The 19,579-nt window shown below is 38.4% G+C and overlaps 1 protein-coding gene across 2 annotated transcripts; it reads left to right on the forward strand.

The window, feature by feature from the left end:
* Window positions 1-2,524: 2,524 nt before the first annotated feature.
* Window positions 2,525-17,891, forward strand: TNFAIP3 (TNF alpha induced protein 3). Of its 2 annotated transcripts, none has more exons than XM_053460821.1 (9): window positions 2,525-2,545; window positions 7,044-7,345; window positions 11,172-11,362; window positions 12,027-12,174; window positions 12,403-12,573; window positions 12,834-13,014; window positions 14,992-15,866; window positions 16,038-16,252; window positions 17,175-17,891. In XM_053460821.1, the coding sequence occupies exons 2-9, from the start codon at window positions 7,048-7,050 to the stop codon at window positions 17,430-17,432; spliced, it is 2,337 nt and encodes a 778-aa protein (XP_053316796.1). In that variant the 5' UTR covers window positions 2,525-2,545; window positions 7,044-7,047; the 3' UTR covers window positions 17,433-17,891. The 2 variants fall into 2 exon arrangements, with proteins under 2 accessions (XP_053316796.1, XP_053316795.1); XM_053460820.1 differs by lacking the exon at window positions 2,525-2,545 and adding an exon at window positions 5,619-6,028.
* The last annotated feature ends 1,688 nt before the right edge of the window (window positions 17,892-19,579 follow it).

The following is a 19,579-nucleotide window of genomic DNA, read 5'->3' on the forward strand; positions in this document are numbered from 1 at the left end:
ATATTCCACCCATAATCCCCATGTAAAAAAAATAATTATACCCATATTCTTATCAGAAATGGGTCAAATATGTTACTTAGCATTTGTAACTATAATATTCCACCCATATTCCCCATGTAAAAAAATAATTATACCGATATTCTTATCCGAAACGGATCAAATATGTTCCTTAGCATGTGTAACTCTAATATTCCACCCATAATCCCCATGTAAAAATAATAATACTCCCATATTCCTGTCAGAAAAAGGTCAAATTTGTTCCTTGGCATCTGTAACCATGATATTCAACCCATAATCCCCATGCAAAAATAATAATAATATTCCCATATTCTTATCAGAAATGGGTCAAATGTGTTCCTTGGAATGTGAAACTATAATATTCAACCCATAATCCCCATATAAAAATAATACTCCCATATTCTTATCAAAAATGGGTCAAATATGTTCCTTAGCATGTGTAACTATAATATTCCACCCATAATCCCCATGTAAAAAAATAATTATACCCATATTCTTATCAGAAATGGGTCAAATATGTTCCTTAGCATGTGTAACTATAATATTCCACCCATAATCCCCATGTAAAAAAACATTTATAGCCATATTCTTATCAAAAACAGGTCAAATGTGTTCCTTAGCATGTGTAAATATAATATTCCACCCATAATCCCCATGTAAAAAAATGAGTATACCCATATTCCTATCCGAAACAGGTCAAATTTGTTCCTTGGCATCTGTAACCATGATATTCCACCCATAATCCCCATGTAAAAATAATAATATTCCCATATTCTTATCAGAAATGGGTCAAATGTGTTCCTTGGCATGTGAAACTCTAATATTCCACCCATAATCCCCATGTAAAAAAATTAGTATAGCCATATTCTTATCAGAAATGGGTGAAATATGTTCCTTAGCATGTGTAACTATAATATTCCACCCATAATCCCCATGTAAAAAATATTTATAGCCATATTCTTATAAAAAACAGGTCAAATGTGTTCCTTAGCATGTGTAACTATAATATTCCACCCATAATCCCCGTATAAAAATAATAATAATATATATTCCCATATTGTGCCAATCAAAACAGGTAAAATATAGTGTTTGCACATACATGTACCATATTATATCAATATGTTGATTACTTAAAATGTTTCTATTATTTCAATAGAATTTACCATGATTCCGTTATAAAACTGTATATATTTCAGCAAATAAATAGTTAAACATTTGCAGCTTCTTTTTGCAATGTATTCGTTGCAAATTAGTATCAAGAACTACCAAAAAGAACATACTGTGATTTACCATGAGTGTAAAAAGTATACTGACACCTATTGATAGTGCTGAATATTGCAGCCAATCATCCCATCATCCCATCATCCCCAATATGCTGTTTAGTACGTCCCAATTTCCGATCCAAAAGCAGACATTTGCCCCTAAGACTATTTCGTTAGTTACTTTGTAGATAACCATAGTGAATGTGGAGGTTATACCTTTTATATGTAATGCTAGGTTTGTCAAATTTGTGTAGTAATTTTTATGATTAAATATTATTAATGCTGCCAATGACTTAAAAACCACATTCACAGTGGTCACAACTGCAACTCACCACTCAAAGGGGCCCGTGTCACCCCTGCGACGGATTGACTGCACACACAGACCTGCTACATACTGCTGTGGCACTTGCATGCTGTGCGAGCAGCCTCACTTTTACTGCCCAGGGGAAGCAAGAAGGCTTTGGTCATGTGGCATGACCACCCTCACCAAAGCCTTTTGCTTACCCTGGGTGGTTAAAAGGGAGGTTGCTTTCACAGAGAAAGCTGCAGGTGAGGTTGGGGGGTGCGAGAGGCAGTATAAATTAGCGAATGAATGTATAAGTGTATTTTAAGTTTTTTATTTTAACTAATTTCAACTAATTTCAATGTATGTAAAAGTGTTTAGGAGCAAAGATGGCACAGACAGGCTGCTTTGAAGCAGAAATGGCACAGGTAAGCTGTTCGGGACAGAAATGGCACATATAGGCTTTTTGGGGGCATAAATGGCACATGCATGCTGTTTTGAGGGTAAAATGTCACAGACAGGCTGTTTGAGGGGGCAACATTGCACAGACAAGCTGTTTGGGTGGAAAATGCCACAGGGCGACTCTTTGGGGGTGAAGACGTGAGAATTCCACCTAGATAAGGTAATTTATATTATAAGAAAAAAAATAGTAATAATGAACTTAAAAAATGTTGATTTCTTTTATTGTGCGCCCTCTTGTGGTTAATAGAAAACGAAAGCCAAAGCTGGCTTTACTGTTTGCGTGGTTGGAAAGTCCCGCGGTTGGGAAATCCCCGGAAGGTGAGGGAGGAGAGCAATAATCCGGAGTCAATAGGGTTCATTTGCAACAAGAACGAGCGCAAACTAGCTTTAGCAAAATCAGCTGGCCTTTACCCTCTGCAGGGGCGGTTTCTTTCATGGACGTGTGTACACTAACGGCCATAGGACTCAATACTGAAGCTCATTAGTATCGCTGCAGAAGATATCTGTCTATACATTAACGGTAAGTGCTTTTGTTGCTATGTGGGTTTCATTGAGTTATATGATACCGGATGTTCGTGCGATCGAGACCACCCGACCTCAAATGTAATATTATTACAATTATTTATTTATGTATTTTGATATTTACAAATGGTCACTGTATTTCCTAACGCCTTATTGTCGTTGACGTGTTGCGATAGGAAGATTTAACCGGCGCATGCGCCAATGGTTAACCCTTTCAGCGCGCAGCTAGTGCAGAGAAATGTTCTGCTTAAACTTCAGAACCTTGCATTGGAACTGGGAAAGTCATTTCATGATAGTACAACGACTAAAGTTTGTTTTAACACTTTGAGTGCTGGGGGGGGTGTTTACATTTTCCCACCTGCAGGCCGGCCCAGGTATTTTGCTACAATTGATGTATAATCTCAATCCATATTTTTTTCTCATAAAGTTATTTATAAAAACGTTAAAGTATGTACTCAACGTGCTTGTGTTCAGGTGTGTACATTTTTGTTACATAAAATATGCGTGCTGCTGTGCATCTGTTTAAGTACATGTCAGACTTAAAGCTTCATTTAACCCCTTAAGGACTGGGCTGTTTTTGTAATTTGTATACCCTTTGTCACAATACCTGTTTTAACATTTCTGCTATGTTTGTGTTCAACTGAAATGTTCTTCTCCTTTAGTGTACCCACACAAATTATGTATTGGTTTTTTTTGGACAATAAGGGCTTTACGTACCATTATTTTAACCATATCAACTAATGTAAAATGTAAAAAATATATTTTTTTCTTTAAAAAAAACAAACAACCTTTTTTCAGGTTTTATTTTTTACAGTTCTAGAAAAGCCAATGTAAAAACCTTCTAAAATTATTCTAATATTTGTCCTGAGTTTAGAACCAATATATTTTTATAGAGCATTAAGTAGCATATTGCTATTTCACAAGTATTGTTTTCAAATCTGGTCATCCCTGCACCTTTGTCCTATTTGAGAAATCTTTGAAACTAGTCAATTCAATTTACCCCATCAAATCATGTATTTTTATACGATCCTGCAGAATACGTTGGTGTCTAAAAGTAATATTAATAATAACTCTATGTTCCCTGCATGTCTTGTATAGACTACCTGATTAGGCTACTTTCTTATAAGCATACTTGGTACTTGCAAGCATACATCTCAGGGTTTTTGCCCCTGTGTCGGGGTGAAGGGGCAGATTCTCCAGGTCACACAATCAGGAGCTGACTCGATATTATATACTGCTTTGATCATATGTAAGACTCCTAATTGGTACTTTCGCTACTGATAATCCCTGCTTGAATGCAGGTGACTCAACCCCAGGGTTTTTTGGTATATCACGTCCTGGAGCTATCTGGCAATTTTTACCATACATGGGTTTAATTAAGATTCCCCTTTTCCGCACCCACACAAATTAAGCATATTGTTTTTTCAGAACAAGTAGGGCTTTCATTTGAAAGTGTCAATTTTCTTTTTTTGTGCTTTAAAAGTCTACATCCATCCCTTACATAGTAGTAGGGTAGTATTAAGGTGTTTAGGGATAGGAAACAGAGGCAGGTGGTTATATTATAAATCATTACTATCATATATTGACAAAAATATTGGGACACACTTCTTAGTTATTGAATTCAGATGTTTCAATAAGTCTCATTGTCACAAGTGTATAAAATCAAGCGCCTAGCCATGCAGTCTGCATTTACAAACATTTGTTAAAAAAATTGGGTCGTTCTGAAGAGCTCTGTGAATTCAAGTGTGGGACCGTAATAGAATGCTGCCTTTGCAATAAGTCAGTTCATGAAGTTTCATCCCTGTTAGGTGTTCCACGGTCAACTGTAAGTGGTATTATTGGAAAGTGGAAGTTTTTAGGAACAGCACCAACTTGGCCTAGAACTGTAAGACCACTTAAAGTCGTGGAGGGGGGTCACAGAGTGCTACGCTGTGTAAATGTTGCCAACGCTGATTCCATAGCTGAAGAGGTCCAATCTTCCACTGACATTAATATGAGCACAAAAACTGTGTGGCAGGAGTTTCCATGGCTGAGCAGCTGCATGGAAGCCTCACATCACCACATCACCAAGTGCAATTCCAAGTGTCAGATCGAATGGTGTAAAGCACACCACCATTGGACTCTGGAGCAGTGTAAACGTGTTTTGTGGAGTGGCGAATCACTCTTCTCTGTTTGGCAACTGTAAAGTTTGGTGGAGGGGGGAAATGGTATGGGGATGTTTTTCAGTGGTTGGGCTAGGCCCCTTACTTCCAGTGAAGAGAGATCTTAATGCTTCAGCATACTAAGACATTTTGGGCAATGCTATGCTTCCTACTTTGTGGCAACAGTTTGGGGAAGTCCCTTTTCTATCCCAGCATGACTGTCCCCCAGTGCACAAAGCTCAAGACCATCGCACACCTTTGGGATGAACTTGAACAGAGATTGTGAGCCAGGCCTTCTCGTCCAGTCCTGTGTGTAACCTCACAAATACCGTACTGGATGTATGGGCAAAAAGTCCCACAGAAAGACTTAAAAATCTTGTGGGAAAACGGTGATGTCCGCTGATGGGGAGGTTTGTCCAGGCTGTCAAAAGGTTTTGAATTAGTGGTGCTAAAATGTCCCAAATGAGATATAGGGCCAGTAAATGAAAACCAAAAAACTATGCATCTGGAGTATTTCTATAATCTGGCGAAGTTTGGGTGAAAAAAGGAAATTATTATGGCAAACTTTGTCAGTGACTGGTGGTCAAATGGCTGCATGAAAAGTGTCCAAATGCTCCTGATGAATTACTCTGGGTTGTCTGCTTTACAGAAGTAGATGCCTTTTTGAGGCATTTGGTTTGTTTGTTCAAAATTAAAGTTGCAAAGCCTGGTTACCAAAAGTAAAAATTGAACAGTTTTGAAACCATGATATACACCTTTAATATGTGCCCTATAACTGCTGGGAAATTCTATATAACTGAGGTTTTTCCAAAATCAGCACACATGCATTTTTACGTATTTTCTGTCAATGTAATTAATTTTGTTCTCCTGATCATGTAAGTATGGTTTGAAAAAAGCTCAATCTGCAGTTTACAGGAGAAAATGGTAATAACAATTTAACTGACATGGTAAAATTAGCTCTGGTACAAAAAAAGGTAGTGAAATGGGTTAAATGTTTCTATCACATCTCTATTTTCCTTCAAGCAATACATATTCTGCATAGGGACCTTTAACCTGCTCAGTCCCCCTCAGGACATATAACATTTTTAAAACCTGAGCCAAGAAGCCCATTAGGACATACTTGTACCTGACTTTGTTTCACATGCAGAGTCCCTGGCTTCCTGCCAAGCGATCAGGAGTAACGATTCAGAGGTGGTCATAGAAAAATGCAGATCACGCGATCGAGCATTCAGTGCTGCTGACACCATTGCTGCCCCTGCTGGATGATTGCACATATTGCAATCAGCAGTGCCGGGCTATGGAACCCTGCTTGCTGATCAGCACAGTCAGGTCATAAGGCAGTAAACGAAGAAAAAAAAATGGCAAAAAATATCTGATCCTTAGTTTCTGAAAACTCCAGGGACCAAAGGGATTAAAATATCCCCAGATAACTTCTGCATACCAATTCCCATTCCTAAATCCCTTCCCAGTAAGGAACAAAATGGACAGGGGAGAGACCCAGGAGGGATAACCCAGACCATTCTGGGAACTCATATGACCCCCACCCCAGCTTGTCACACAGGTTGTGATCAGCATTGCAAGGCTATGGAGCTCAGTTTCCTGATCATAGTAAAAAGGGAGAAGAGGGGAAACAAGACGTTTCTCGCTTCAAAAAAATAAAAAAGTAGTATAAATGGAATGACTGGAAATAATTTACTTAGAAAATACAAAAAGCAAAACAACAAACATTTCAACCTGAAACCAAGGACTATTAAAAAAAAATATATATGTTTTTGTTTCTATTCTGGCATGGGTATTTTTTTTTACATGTTAGCATTAATAATTGTGTTATAAGTGTTTATGTGGTTAAAAAAAGTCCTGCTTGTCCTGGGGAAAAAATGGCGAATTGTGCTTTAACAAATATATATGGCAAAAAAGTTCTGGTTTTTAGGGTAGGAAAACCCTTGGTCATGAAAGGGTTAAACACAGTATATGCGCTATTTGTCTTCAATTGACCCTTATTAATACTGGGAATTTTGTAAGTGGATTCTGACTATAATAAATACATGCTTACTGTAAATATAATTGTGAATCTTGTGTAATAACCTGGGAGAATACAACTGATACATGAGTTTGTGCGTTATGTAGTACTTCCCCAATATATGTATTTCTTATCTTGAATACATAAATTACATCAGACATGACTAATTATGTGACTACATTTTTTTTTTTCATTTGTGAAATCTCGGAAACTCACATTGGCTCATTTGTAATTGTAGGGGATTTCTTTGCTTTGCGCTATTCTATTTCATTGCCTCCCAGGTACAAAATTGTTATCCAGATGAGGGCTGACTTTTTCCTTTTGCTCTTTCACAGCAAGATGGCAAACCAGCAGGTTCTTCCTCAGGATCTGTACATGAGCAATATGCTAAAAGCAGTTAAAATCAGGGATAAAACTCCACAGGATATCATCAGACCCAGCAATGGAATTATTCATCATTTTAAAACCATGCACAGACATACAATTGAAATGTTTATGGTTTGCCAATTTTGTTCACAATTTCGGGAACTACTACAAAACTGTCTTATTGATAGAGCCATGCAGCTTGCTTTGGAATCTCAAAAGCAGCTTAATGCTTGCAGAGAAGTTAAAAGATTAGTTCCTCTAAAGACGAATGGTAAGTGGATTTTTATATTACAAGCAAATGAGAAATTTTTGTACGGTATGGTAAAAATGGTGCTGCCAACAACAAAAAGAAGTCTATCGGTATGTTTGTTGATTTCCCAGACTTGTTTCTTTTTTTGGAAAATCTCTATAGCAGACAAGTTCTCCTTGATATGGATATATTGAATTAATAGTTATAGGACTGCTTTTGTAATCGAGTTGTAGATACTGTTTGTACAAACTTCTACTACAAAGGTATTTGGATGACAGATTTTTAACCCCTTAATGACAAAGCCCGTACATGTACGGGCTCAAAATGCATAGTTTTGAATGGGTTTTGGGACCGCCCATTGTCCTTAGGGTTAATCTAATGTCAAAAACAATCATTTTTTTTTTGTTATTATTTGTGCCGATTTATTGTACAGCAACAAAATATTCTGCCCTCCAGTAGGATGTAATGATTTGTCTCAACTATTAATTATCACTGGTGGATTAAGGCAGTTTTGCCTTATCAAAATTGATATGAGTTAGTAGATATGAGAATAACAGGTGATACGGAAATGACATTTTAAAGTTTGGTTTGTTTTATTTGAGCGACAGTGTGGGGCTATTGCCTTTTTCACACATTTTATAAAGGATTTATGCCAATGGAAACATCATGTCCATTTTGTTGCGTATCTTAATAGCTTGTTGAAACATTTGTGTTAAAAACAATTATTTAACAGACTAAAATAATATATGAAATCATAAGAACATTTGAATTAAGGTTAACTTAAGTCGTGCAGTGACAAGTCAACATTGAATTAAAGTAATGGGTTAACAGCTCATGTGGGCGATGTCTTTTTTAGAAAAAAAAATACAGAAAAGTGATTCATGTGTGATTGAGGATATGAGAATGAAGGAAATGAGGAAGATGAATGGTAATATATGAATTGAAACTTTGTATATGCAGCCAGGAAAAGTTTGTCTGGCTTCTTATTGGCTGTAAGATTCACTTGCCTTATAAATATACATTCCAGCTTGGCCTCTCCCCGTCGTGTGGGAAAGTCCAGTGTACTTTGCTGTTGAAAGAGCAGAACAACAACAAAAAAAGAGAATAGACTTTGCCCAATCGCTATGTACATAGCTGAATGCTGGGAAATTCCAAGTGACCGTCAGGGAATTTTATACTGATTATTCTCCTCAAGAATGAAAGGCGGTGATACAACATGATTCTTCTAGTTTTTACAGTACAAGGGAAATTTAGCTGTAGCTCTTTTACCTTTAACGTCAAACGAGTAAAAAGTTTGAGGCATGCAAGCAGAATTCACGAGACTATGTACTTACGTTATGCTTCGGTTGTACCTGCAGCACCAAAGCTAAACTACATGGAGGCCTCATATTAACAATTCAGACTTTAGTCTTCCTCACACTTAAACTTAAAATGGTGGCCACAGATCTCAAAAACGTCCTTACAAACAATATGTTACCGAAAAGAAGAAAACACAGGTTATTTCACTAGGACATTTTTCAGCCACCAATCCTTTTAAAAGTGTGTGTTTTTTTTTCCATATGTACATTGCAGTGTTGCTTTATATCTTTCACAGAATGGTGCACCCTGTGTAAATACCTATTTGGGGTCTTTTATGACCCCAAGTATCTCTGGAAGCATGACATTACCAGCAACCAGGGGACTACTACGAGGAATCCTATAAAATGACGTTGGCAACAGTGCCAACTTCATGAGGCCCATATTGACTTTGCAGCTTTGTCATGCCAGGTTAACAACCCCATTCCTTTTACGTTGTCCCCCTGGCGGGGGTCGCAGTTGAAGGACATCAACTCTCTTGCTGCAGGCTTTAACATGAATGGGTTTTGGTATGTAAATTGGGTGATGCAGCACCCGGTGGTAGCCAAAATCAGGAGCTGTTAACTTTTGTTTTACAGTATCAGCCTTTATGGGGTCTTCTATTAAGACAGCTGCCTGGAACTGCAGAAGACTGTCTTAAGTGTACAATATTAAGATGTTCCTCTATAACTTAGGGTAGACTGATGCATAAATCACAAGATCTTAAAACTGAATTAATTCCTCAATTCGAATTCCTCTAGGTGTCCTCTTTACTATATTGAAATATACAGTGTATACTTAGATACTCATAAACAGATTGTAGAGGTATTAATGGCATCTCTTTTTTTCCTCTCCATATGGAGCTATCTTAGTGCAACATACATTCATGTGTTAAGCGGGCTTGGTGCCACTAACCTGGTGTCTCACGTATAGGCCAAAGGTACGCTTAAAAGTAGAAGCAGCATTCAGAGGTGAATTGAGTTTCTATTTTACTTTGATTGTTGCTTTTACTTTCATCTTTAATGTTCTACATCCTGTTTTAAAATCTCTTAAACCTTTTATAACTATTCACTTATATATTCTATATCTTCTATAATGGGTGACAGGATGTGAGGTATTTCTATGTGCCTTTTTTTTTGCTGTAACCTAAAGCAATCTTTGAATGGTGATTTGTAGCTCAGAGTTGATATTTTGATTACCCTATTCCCAAAGGAATCGTATAGATGAAACGTGTTTATAATTTGTGAGTAGATTAGCAGTGAATTAAATATATTATATATATATATTCCTCTTACACATCTCTGAAGCTACTCAGAATTTTAGTCTAGTTCAAGCTAGGTTGTTAAGTGCTTGGACCAGTTCAGTTCTTCTACAGTGTGTTATAATTGATACTTTAAAGCATATATCTAATTTTTCTGCTGGTTAGAGTAACGTTAGTGCATGTGTAGTCATATGTTTCCCCTGGTCCCTTCCTGCTTCAGCAAACTGAACAGTCTAATGTGAATGAGGTAGCAAGTGTTGTATAAATGAGTCATTAAAATGTGACTATTGTACTTCTATTTGGTTGGTCCTATGACAGTGACTCACACAGCTTTCTTAATGAAGACAGGAGGAAATATATCAATGTCTTTATTTATAGTGTGGATTTCCCATGGGGTTTCCAGCCCTTTTCTGGTTATCTGGTACTTTTACACAGAGATTAGGGTAGAATAAAGAGTTACAGATTTATTTTTTTCTCGTTAGTTAACAGATCATTATTTTAATAGCTTCTGAGGTCCCATAGTCCTTTTACCAAAAGATACGATGTTGTCATCATGTCTTCAGTATATGAAAACTTTGGTGGCGTAAGCTTCCCAGCACTGTCACATTTTAGCTAGTTTTAACTTTTTAACTAGTTTTTCTATTGAAATGTAAGGGATGTTAAGAGGCATTTAATTACTAGTTACAAATTTTCCTCTGTTAATAGAATTCAGTACATTATTTTAAACACCTCAAAATCTAGTTCAGAAGCCAGACAGATAGGAATCATTCGCCCATCAAGTTTGTCCATTTTTCTTACTGTAAAAAACCTGAAGCCTTTGGTCCTATTTCCTGGAAAAACCTATGCGTAATTATGCACGTAACCTGGAAGACTACTCCACTTATCTACCATGTAAAACTTCCTTACATTACATCTAACTCTTTGACTCTCGAATTGATGACTGTTTCTCTTTTGTAACTGAGGTCCTTTAGTTTAGTTTGTAAAAACTAAGCAGAAGCATTTATTTATGCAGTTAAATATAATTGTGTTCTATCACCCTTTTTTCTCCTCCACGTGTGCCTGAGACTGAATTATTGAATATGCATATGTTCTGTGAGACTTTTTGCTCTGTCCAGCTGACCTTTAAGTTGACCAACCACTCAAGTTTTTAGTGAATAGAATTCAGTATGGCCATATTAAATCATTTTTGGAATTGTAGGCTATTGCATTATGTATATTAATCAAATGTAATCTTTTGTCACTTGTGTTTAGGAGATGGAAACTGCTTAATGCATGCTACATCCCTATATATGTGGGGTGTTCAGGACACAGACCTTGTGCTGAGGAAGACCGTGTATAACGTTCTGAGGACAACAGATACTCGCAACTTCAAGTTTCGTTGGCAGCTAGAATGTGTAAAATCAATAGAGTTTGTACAAACAGGGCTTCGCTATGATACCAGGGTAAGTAAAAAAAATTATATGTTGTGTAGATTTTGTATAAAACACTTTGTAAATACCCATCTAGTGCTAGTGTTGATTTTTATTAAACAAACCCATCGGTAGGGAAGGAAGAAGCAGGGCCTGGCCCCCAGAAAATGCAAAGGAAAATGTAGCCTGCAGATATCACCCTAGGCCCTGGCTGTGAGTTTTTCACACCACATTGTATAGAATAATTTAGTTTCCTATTTTCTCTTTATGATTGCATCATTTAAAACTGTTGAAGAATATTTTTGAAATGCTTAACACATTGATACACTTTGACACAGAATTTCCAGAAACCATCTAGTGTGCTAATTTATCACAAATTGTGGTTGCTGTGAAAAACCCAGTACAGAAAAAACACCACGTATTTTCATTCCTTTAGCGTTTACTGTATACCCTCAAACTTTAATACATTGAAATGTTTTCTGTTAGCATTCAGAGAAATATAGTAAAAAATCGCTCTATACCCTTTGTCTAATATTTTTGTCTGCGCCTGGCGGCCATTCTAATGTGTATACTATACAACATCCAGTTACATGACACTGTGCCTTCTTTACTCCTACACTTTAAGCTTGTTGTGACAAACACATTATTTTTACCATTGGCACATCATTAAAAGCAGATCCTTGTTTTTAATCTCCAGAATTGGGATGAAGAATGGGAACATATTGTTAGAATGGCATCTGCAGAAACCTTAGAGGGACAAAATGGTCTCCAGTATAACTGCCTGGAGGAAATACACATATTCGTTCTGGTTAACATCCTTCGGAGGCCAATTGTTGTTCTTGCAGGTGAATATAAATCCATAAGCTATTTGTAAATATCCTAAACATATCAGTTATCTTGTTTATGTCTTGTCTTTTTCTTAAAATGTAAAAATTTTTTCTAATCCCTTTCAGATGTATGTCAGAATACAATATTTTGACTTAAACTTAACCACATATTAGGTACTTAATAAACACATTGGCAAGACCACACATTACTTTATAGTAAAATATGTGCATTGTTTACTTTAACAGATACTGTTGTGAGGAGCTTGGAGTCTGGCTCCAGTTTTTCTCCTTTAAGTGTGAGTGGAATTTACCTACCTCTTCATTGGCCTGCACAAGAATGCTATAAGTACCCAATAGTTCTTGGCTATGACTGTCAGCACTTTGCACCTCTTGTGACTATGAAAGACAGTGGTCCAGGTATGTATAGTTTATTTGGGTATTATTTATAAAAAGAAGAATGTGCATGAAACTCAAACAATTTGAAAATACTGAACAGTCTTCGTGTTTTTATTTAAAAATATTGATTTAGAAACGGCATCCCACTGTCACAGTGGATTACAATATTATATTGTTTGATTGCTATGCACATGTTTCAGCATTTTCTTGATATGTCTATTGAGCTTTAGAATCATGTTCTTATTAGTCAATATTTAATAAACTTTTTTTCCTGCTTACAGAGATCAGAGCTGTCCCATTGGTTGTTGGTGAACGAGGAACATTTGAAGATATGAAAATTCATTTTTTAACGGAACATGAAGAGAAAACGAAAGAGAAACTACTAAAAGAATATTTATTTGTATTGGAAATTCCAGTGCTATGCTGGGAACTTGGAACAACTCATATAATTAATTCTGCCAGGTCAGTAGAACAACTCTGTTAATTAGTTCTGTCGGTGTGACCAGTGGAGGACTGTGGTATGTAGTGAGGCTATATAAATCAATAATAGTACTAATATAAGTAAGCTTGTTTGCTGGAAAATGGACCAGATTAGCTTGGTAAAGAATTGTGAACTTTAATAAAATTTCAGATTCATAAATGCTTTATTAAATGTAGTGAACAAATGGAAAACAGGATACACTATAAAAACGCATCTTGTTCAGAGCTGAAAAAAGAAACGTATTATTAATTACTTGTTTCTTATCCTTGCTGCGAAGCTGCAATTATTCCTAATACTGGCTGGACAGTCAAGTAATGATGGTTCCTGAACCAGTCCCTAACTTTTTAAGCTGTGTTGTTTTGATTACCTATAGATTACCTATGGATACATCTAGGGCTGCAACTAACGATTATTTTAATAATCGATTAATCGGCCGATTATTTTTTCGATTAATCGATTAATCGGATAAAAAAAAACAATATGCAAATTTTTCGTTTATTTAAAAGAATTTAATGAACTGGATGTTAAAAAACAACTTAAAATTTACATTAACATTCTTATTTTGTTATGATGTAATAAAAAACAATATTTTCAAAGTACAAGAACCCAAACACAATATTTATGAAACAAAATAACCCCAAACATTCTGAAAAGAGGTGGACTATTACTGTTCAAGAAACTTTGCCCCAGCACTTTGCACTTTGCACCCAGCACTTTGCACCCAGCACTTTGCACCCAGCACTTTGCACCCAGCCCTGGCACTTTGCACCCAGCCCTGGCACTTTGCACCCAGCACTTTGCACCCAGCACTTTGCCCCAGCCCTGGCACTTTGCATCCAGCACTTTGCACCCAGCATTCAGCACTTTGCACCAGCACTTTGCACTTTGCACCCAGCCCTGGCACTTTGCACCCAGCACTTTGCACCCAGCCCTGGCACTTTGCACCCAGCACTGGCACTTTGCACCCAGCACTTTGCACTGTGCCCCTGCACCCAGTCTCTAACTCTGCCCTGCACCCAGCCCTGCCCCCACATTCTGCCCTGCCCCCACACTCACACTCTGCCCTGCACCCACTCTGCCCTGCACCCACACTCACACCCTGCCCTGCATCCCCACCCCCACTCTGCCCTGCACCCAGTCTCCCACTCTGCTCTGCACCCACACCCCCACTCTGCCCTGCACCCCCACCCCCACTCTGCCCTGCACCCAGTCTCCTGCCCTGCACCCCCCACCCCCACTCTGCCCTGCACCCCCACCCCCACTCTGCCCTGCACCCCCACCCCCACTCTGCCCTGCACCCACACTCACGAACCGCTCTGTGCGAATGGAGCCACTCGCACAGAGCGAACCGCTCTGTGCGAATGGAGCCACTCGCACAGAGCGAACCGCTCTGTGCGAATGGAGCCACTCGCACAGAGCGAACCGCTCTGTGCGAATGGAGCCACTCGCACAGAGCGAACCGCTCTGTGCGAATGGAGCCACTCGCACAGAGCGAACCGCTCTGTGCGAGTGGAGCCACTCGCACAGAGCGAACCGCTCTGTGCGAGTGGCTCCATTCGCACAGAGCGATTCGCTCTGTGCGAGTGGCTCTGTGCGATCCGTGCACATAGACATGAAGAATACTTACCTCCGGAACGCGTCACATCCGTCACGTAGCTAAAAGAAGGCGGAGACTGCAGAGCGTGTAGCAGAAGCGGGGAACGCTCGCGGAGGTAAGTAAAAGGAGCCGAGTGCTCCAACAACGAATTGATCACTCGATTAATCGATAACGGAAATCGTTATCGATGATTTCCGTTATCGATTATTATCGATTTTATCGATTCGTTGTTTCAGCTCTAGATACATCTAGACAGTGGTATATTTATGTATGTTTTAATGCTTTATGGTTTTTTTAAGCTTATGTTTGTTTTTAATTTCCTGTATTTAAATGCAAATACTGAACAATCTTTTGATTGCAGGTTGGATGAAGGCAACCTACCAAATGAAATAAATTTAGTGGAGGACTACTTGCAACTGGTTCAGCATGAGTACAGGAGGTGGCAGGAGGCTACAGAACAGTCCGGAAAGGGAAATTGTGTCAGAAGCAAATTTGAGATTTCCTTGAACCACTTGTCTCTTGTAGAGGTGAAATGTGAAACCCCACATTGCCCTTTCTACATGTCAGTATCCACTAAACCTTTTTGCCATGAGTGTTTTGAAAAGAACAAGCAGAAGGACAAGCAGAAGATTGAATCTGTTGCACGCCGAACAGAATATTTAAACAGTTCTGGACACAAATCTAGGGATTTGGAGCCTATTTCTGCTCTCGCAACAGCACCTAGCCTTTTCCTCTTCAGTGATACAAATGCGATGAAATGTAAAACACGGGATTGCCCTTTTACATTAAATGTGGAGTTCAGTGGTCTTTGTGAGCGATGTCATAATGCCAAACAAAATGCATCAGCTAAAAAGATGGACAGGACAAAAAACATTGACATTATACAATGTAATGTGTGTTTGCAGGATACCACTAGAACATTTAATGGCATGTGCAGCTTTTGCTTCAAAAGGACTACAGAACATTTAACCAGCTCAAGCTTTCCTTCCATGGTCCATCAGAGGGATATCTCCGAACCTCCTAGTTTATCAAGACGTCTAGTACGTTTAACTGGGCATGAAGCAGCCAGTAGTGAGTCCCGGGGGTCACTTGTAATTTTACAGTCATCGGAGCCTTATAACACAGAGGACAGAACAGTTTGCCAAAAGTGTAGAAAATCGGGCTGTCCATTTTTTGGGACACAACAGAATGAAGGTTTTTGCACACTATGCTACCTTGAATTTCAGGAAAACAGTGGTAGGTCGTTGCAGATATTCAATGCTTACTTTGCTGTAATGCCCTTTGTGGGAAAGTCCCTCTTATAGATTCTTTGTAGGAAATGGTTATGTACCTTAAACCATTATATGGGGTTACAAGGGGTTATTGGACCTCCATACACCTAATTTGATTTTACTATTTTGGTTTCAGGGCTTCCAGCAGTAAGATCTCAGAAACTTCCAGGAGTACTTGGACAAACCAACATTGGTGCCTCTACTTTCAAAAATATGTCTCGTTGCTTAGGAAGGGAGTGCAGTACCCTAGGAAGCACATTGCTTGAAGGCTATTGTCAGAAATGCTTCATCGAAGCACAAAATCAATGCTATACAGAGGCAAGAAATTCAGACGAGCAACTACAGACACAGGTATTTAATATCAAAAATGTTTTTTATATAAATACTTATCGTTGTTCAACTTAAGTCCAGAAAAACAGATGTGGCCTTCAAGGTGCATTATACAATCATACCCTTATGTCTGAGAACATTGTAATAGCTGTTATATTACATTAATTTAAAGGGACAGTACTCTGAGTACTTTAACATGCATTATTCAAAATAAAAAGGACTTACCAATGGTAAAAGCCACAACCCTGCAGCTGTTAAAAGTCACAAAAAGGATTAGGAGATTTCCAGTTTATATGCCTCTGTGATTTTCAGTCAAAGGTTTGTTTGAGGGATAAGCCAAAACCATAAGTCAATGAGCTATAAACCTAAAGTTTAATGCCAACAAATGACTGAATCATAATTCACCCAATGGTAGAAGAATATTTTGCACAATCTTTTGGAGCAATCTCTGTAATCGTGAATGCCACTTTTTTGAAAATGAAAACGACGGCCATTGAACATACAAAAACATACAAAAAGTACATTGGGTTAAATATTGTATGTATATTTAAGGGAGATTGTGTGTATGTATGTAAGCAGAGCTTAAAGAGACAGTTTAATTGCTCGATTATAAGATAAGGGGTTTTTCAGAAAAAATCACCTGGGGAAAAAAAACAACTTTGCCTTGTAATCAAGGTTGTCCTTTATTCAGACCTTGGATCCACAGCACCAGTGGACAGAGAGAGAGAGAGTTTTTTTTAGGTAACTAGAAAGCATTCTAGGAATGGGAAATTGATTTTTAAAAATGTTTATAGGGCTAGATACGATTTCAATCTGTCAGTTTGGGACCAGGCTGTCATTTCCCCAAAACCCAAGGAGATACATCCTTGGTCCTGTTCTAGATGAATGTTCTATTTACATCTTACTCATTATATTATTTATATATTTTTTGTCTTCTCTACAGCGAACAGCACAAAATAGGGCTTCAAAGCATTCTAACTTTCAGCTAAAGATATGTGCCAGAAGTCTCTGCAATAACACTGTGGTATGCAAAAATGAGGATCTCTGTGAACAGTGCAGGAACAGAGCTGCTCACCACAAGCCCACTGGTGACGATCTTCCTAAACAGCGTTGTAGGGCAACTGGTTGTGATCACTACGGTAACAATAAGTGTAGTGGATTTTGTAACGAATGTTACCGTTTCAAACAGTTGTATGGATAGAGCGAATGAAAAAAAACTATATTCATGGTGCTACCTTTAATTTGTAAATTATATTGTACCTTTGTACATTACTGTGTTGCAAACTGCCTTATATAAATTATTTATATTTATGTTATCTCGATATGTATATAAAATTATAACATTGCCATGGTCTCTTGCTAATTTGCACCACTTTTATTTAACAATCTGTAAATATTTCCCTATATGTTATTAATTTATCTATTGTCCCTTTTGAATGTGGACATTTATGACTAATGGTTATAAATCGTTATGAGAAACTGTTTGTTCTGTGTGCATATCATAAAAATTGTAGCCCAATCTACTTGTCCCTCATGACAATCTCTTTGTCCTGATAATAAATAATTTTATAAAAATAATTTTAATCAAAACTGTATTTAACTTCGGTCTATGTATTAAATAAATAAATTAAATAAAGCATATGTATTAACAACTAAATAATGTTATATTAATAACGCCATGTCAGCAGATGTCAAACAGCATAACAGCACTCCTCATACAGAGCCCATCATCCTGGGGACTTCACCCCATGAGTTTTTCCTTACATCCACTAAAATTCGGAAGATCTGCTCCCCGGACTGCTTCCTCCTCCAAGCTGTGGTGCACGTAGTCAGAAACAAACAGGGCTGTGTGAGGGCTTGGACATCGCGCCAGATATGAAATTACATCATATCTGGCGCAGCCGCAACACAACGTGGGAGAAGAGGCTTCAGTGGCGACCTGCCACTAATTGGAGGATATCCATAGGGCTGCAACTATTTTCATAATCGATTTGTTGGCCAATTATTTTTTCCATTAATCAGATAAAAACAATATGCTAATGTTTTGTTTATTTATAATCATTTAATGAGCAAACTGGGTGTTAAAAACAAACAGCCAAATAAAAAAATCAAAATTTACATTAACGTGTCATTGTACTCTGTGCACACAACACTTTTATCACAATGGCATTTCCCTAATCGCTTTCTTATTTTACTATGACATATTAATGAAAGCTATATTTTATATATTACAAGAACAAAAACATAATATTTCTCAAACTAGTTTTTAATACCTAAAATAAGTTTTACTAGTAAATATTAATTTACATGTAAACTATTTTTTCATATTTAATAAAAACTATGAAAAAATGCATTTTTTAAAAAAAAAAAATTTTTTGCCAACCTGGTCCCCAGTTATACACCTCTGCCCCCCAAGAAATGCCATATACCCGCATATATGCCTCTCTGCCCCCCCAGATATGCCACTCTGCCCCCTAGATATGCCCCCCGATTTACTTTTGTTTCCCTGTCTTGCTGTTATCCATTCCTGAATTTCCCTATGCTCTGTTAAAGCGGCCGGCGTGTATACACCGTGCCGCCCAGTGGCAGCAGTGCCTCAGCTCTTCCTCCTGCCCCCTTTAGGACAGCAGGGCGGGGGGGACACAAACATGTAAGTATTACCAAAAAAATAGTTAAGGGTTATAGGAAAGTGGACCCAAATTCAAGAGGGGGGGGGATTCCCTTGGGACAAAAATTAAATAATACAAAAGGGGGGTGGCTGGGTTGTGGCATTACAAAATCAGTAGGAGGTGGCTGGGGGTAATACACATGGCAGCGGGGACATCAGTACACAAGAGGTTGGTTGGGCATCACATTAGCCAATACCAAAAGGGTGGAGGCATCAATACACAAGGGAGGGGATTGGCTGGGGCATCACATTAATCAATATACAAGGGTGTGGGGGGCATAAATGAACAAAGGGGGCCAATACACAAGGTTTTGGGGGGGGACACAATCGATACTAAAGGTGGCTGGGCTGGGGCATCAATACACAATACACAGTAAATGACAAAGCTGTGTTGAAAATAGGCAGGGCCTGTCCTGATGTGTGTGGGGATGTCGGTGCGGCAGAGCCTGTCCTGGTGTGTGTTTGGGCATCGGTGTGGCAGATCCTGTCCTGTTGTGTGTGTTTGGTTGTCGGTGTGGCAGACCCTGTCGTTTGTGTGTGTGTGTGTGGGTGTTGGTGAGGCAGAGACTGTCCTGATGTGTGTGTTTGGGTGTTGGTGGGGCAGTGTCTGTCCTAGTGTGTTTGGGTGTCGGTGTGCCAGAGCCTATCCTGGTGTGTGTGTTTGGGCGTCGGTGTGGCAG

Source organism: Spea bombifrons, chromosome 3 (assembly GCF_027358695.1).
Source record: "Spea bombifrons isolate aSpeBom1 chromosome 3, aSpeBom1.2.pri, whole genome shotgun sequence".
NCBI classification, from domain to species: domain Eukaryota; kingdom Metazoa; phylum Chordata; class Amphibia; order Anura; family Pelobatidae; genus Spea; species Spea bombifrons.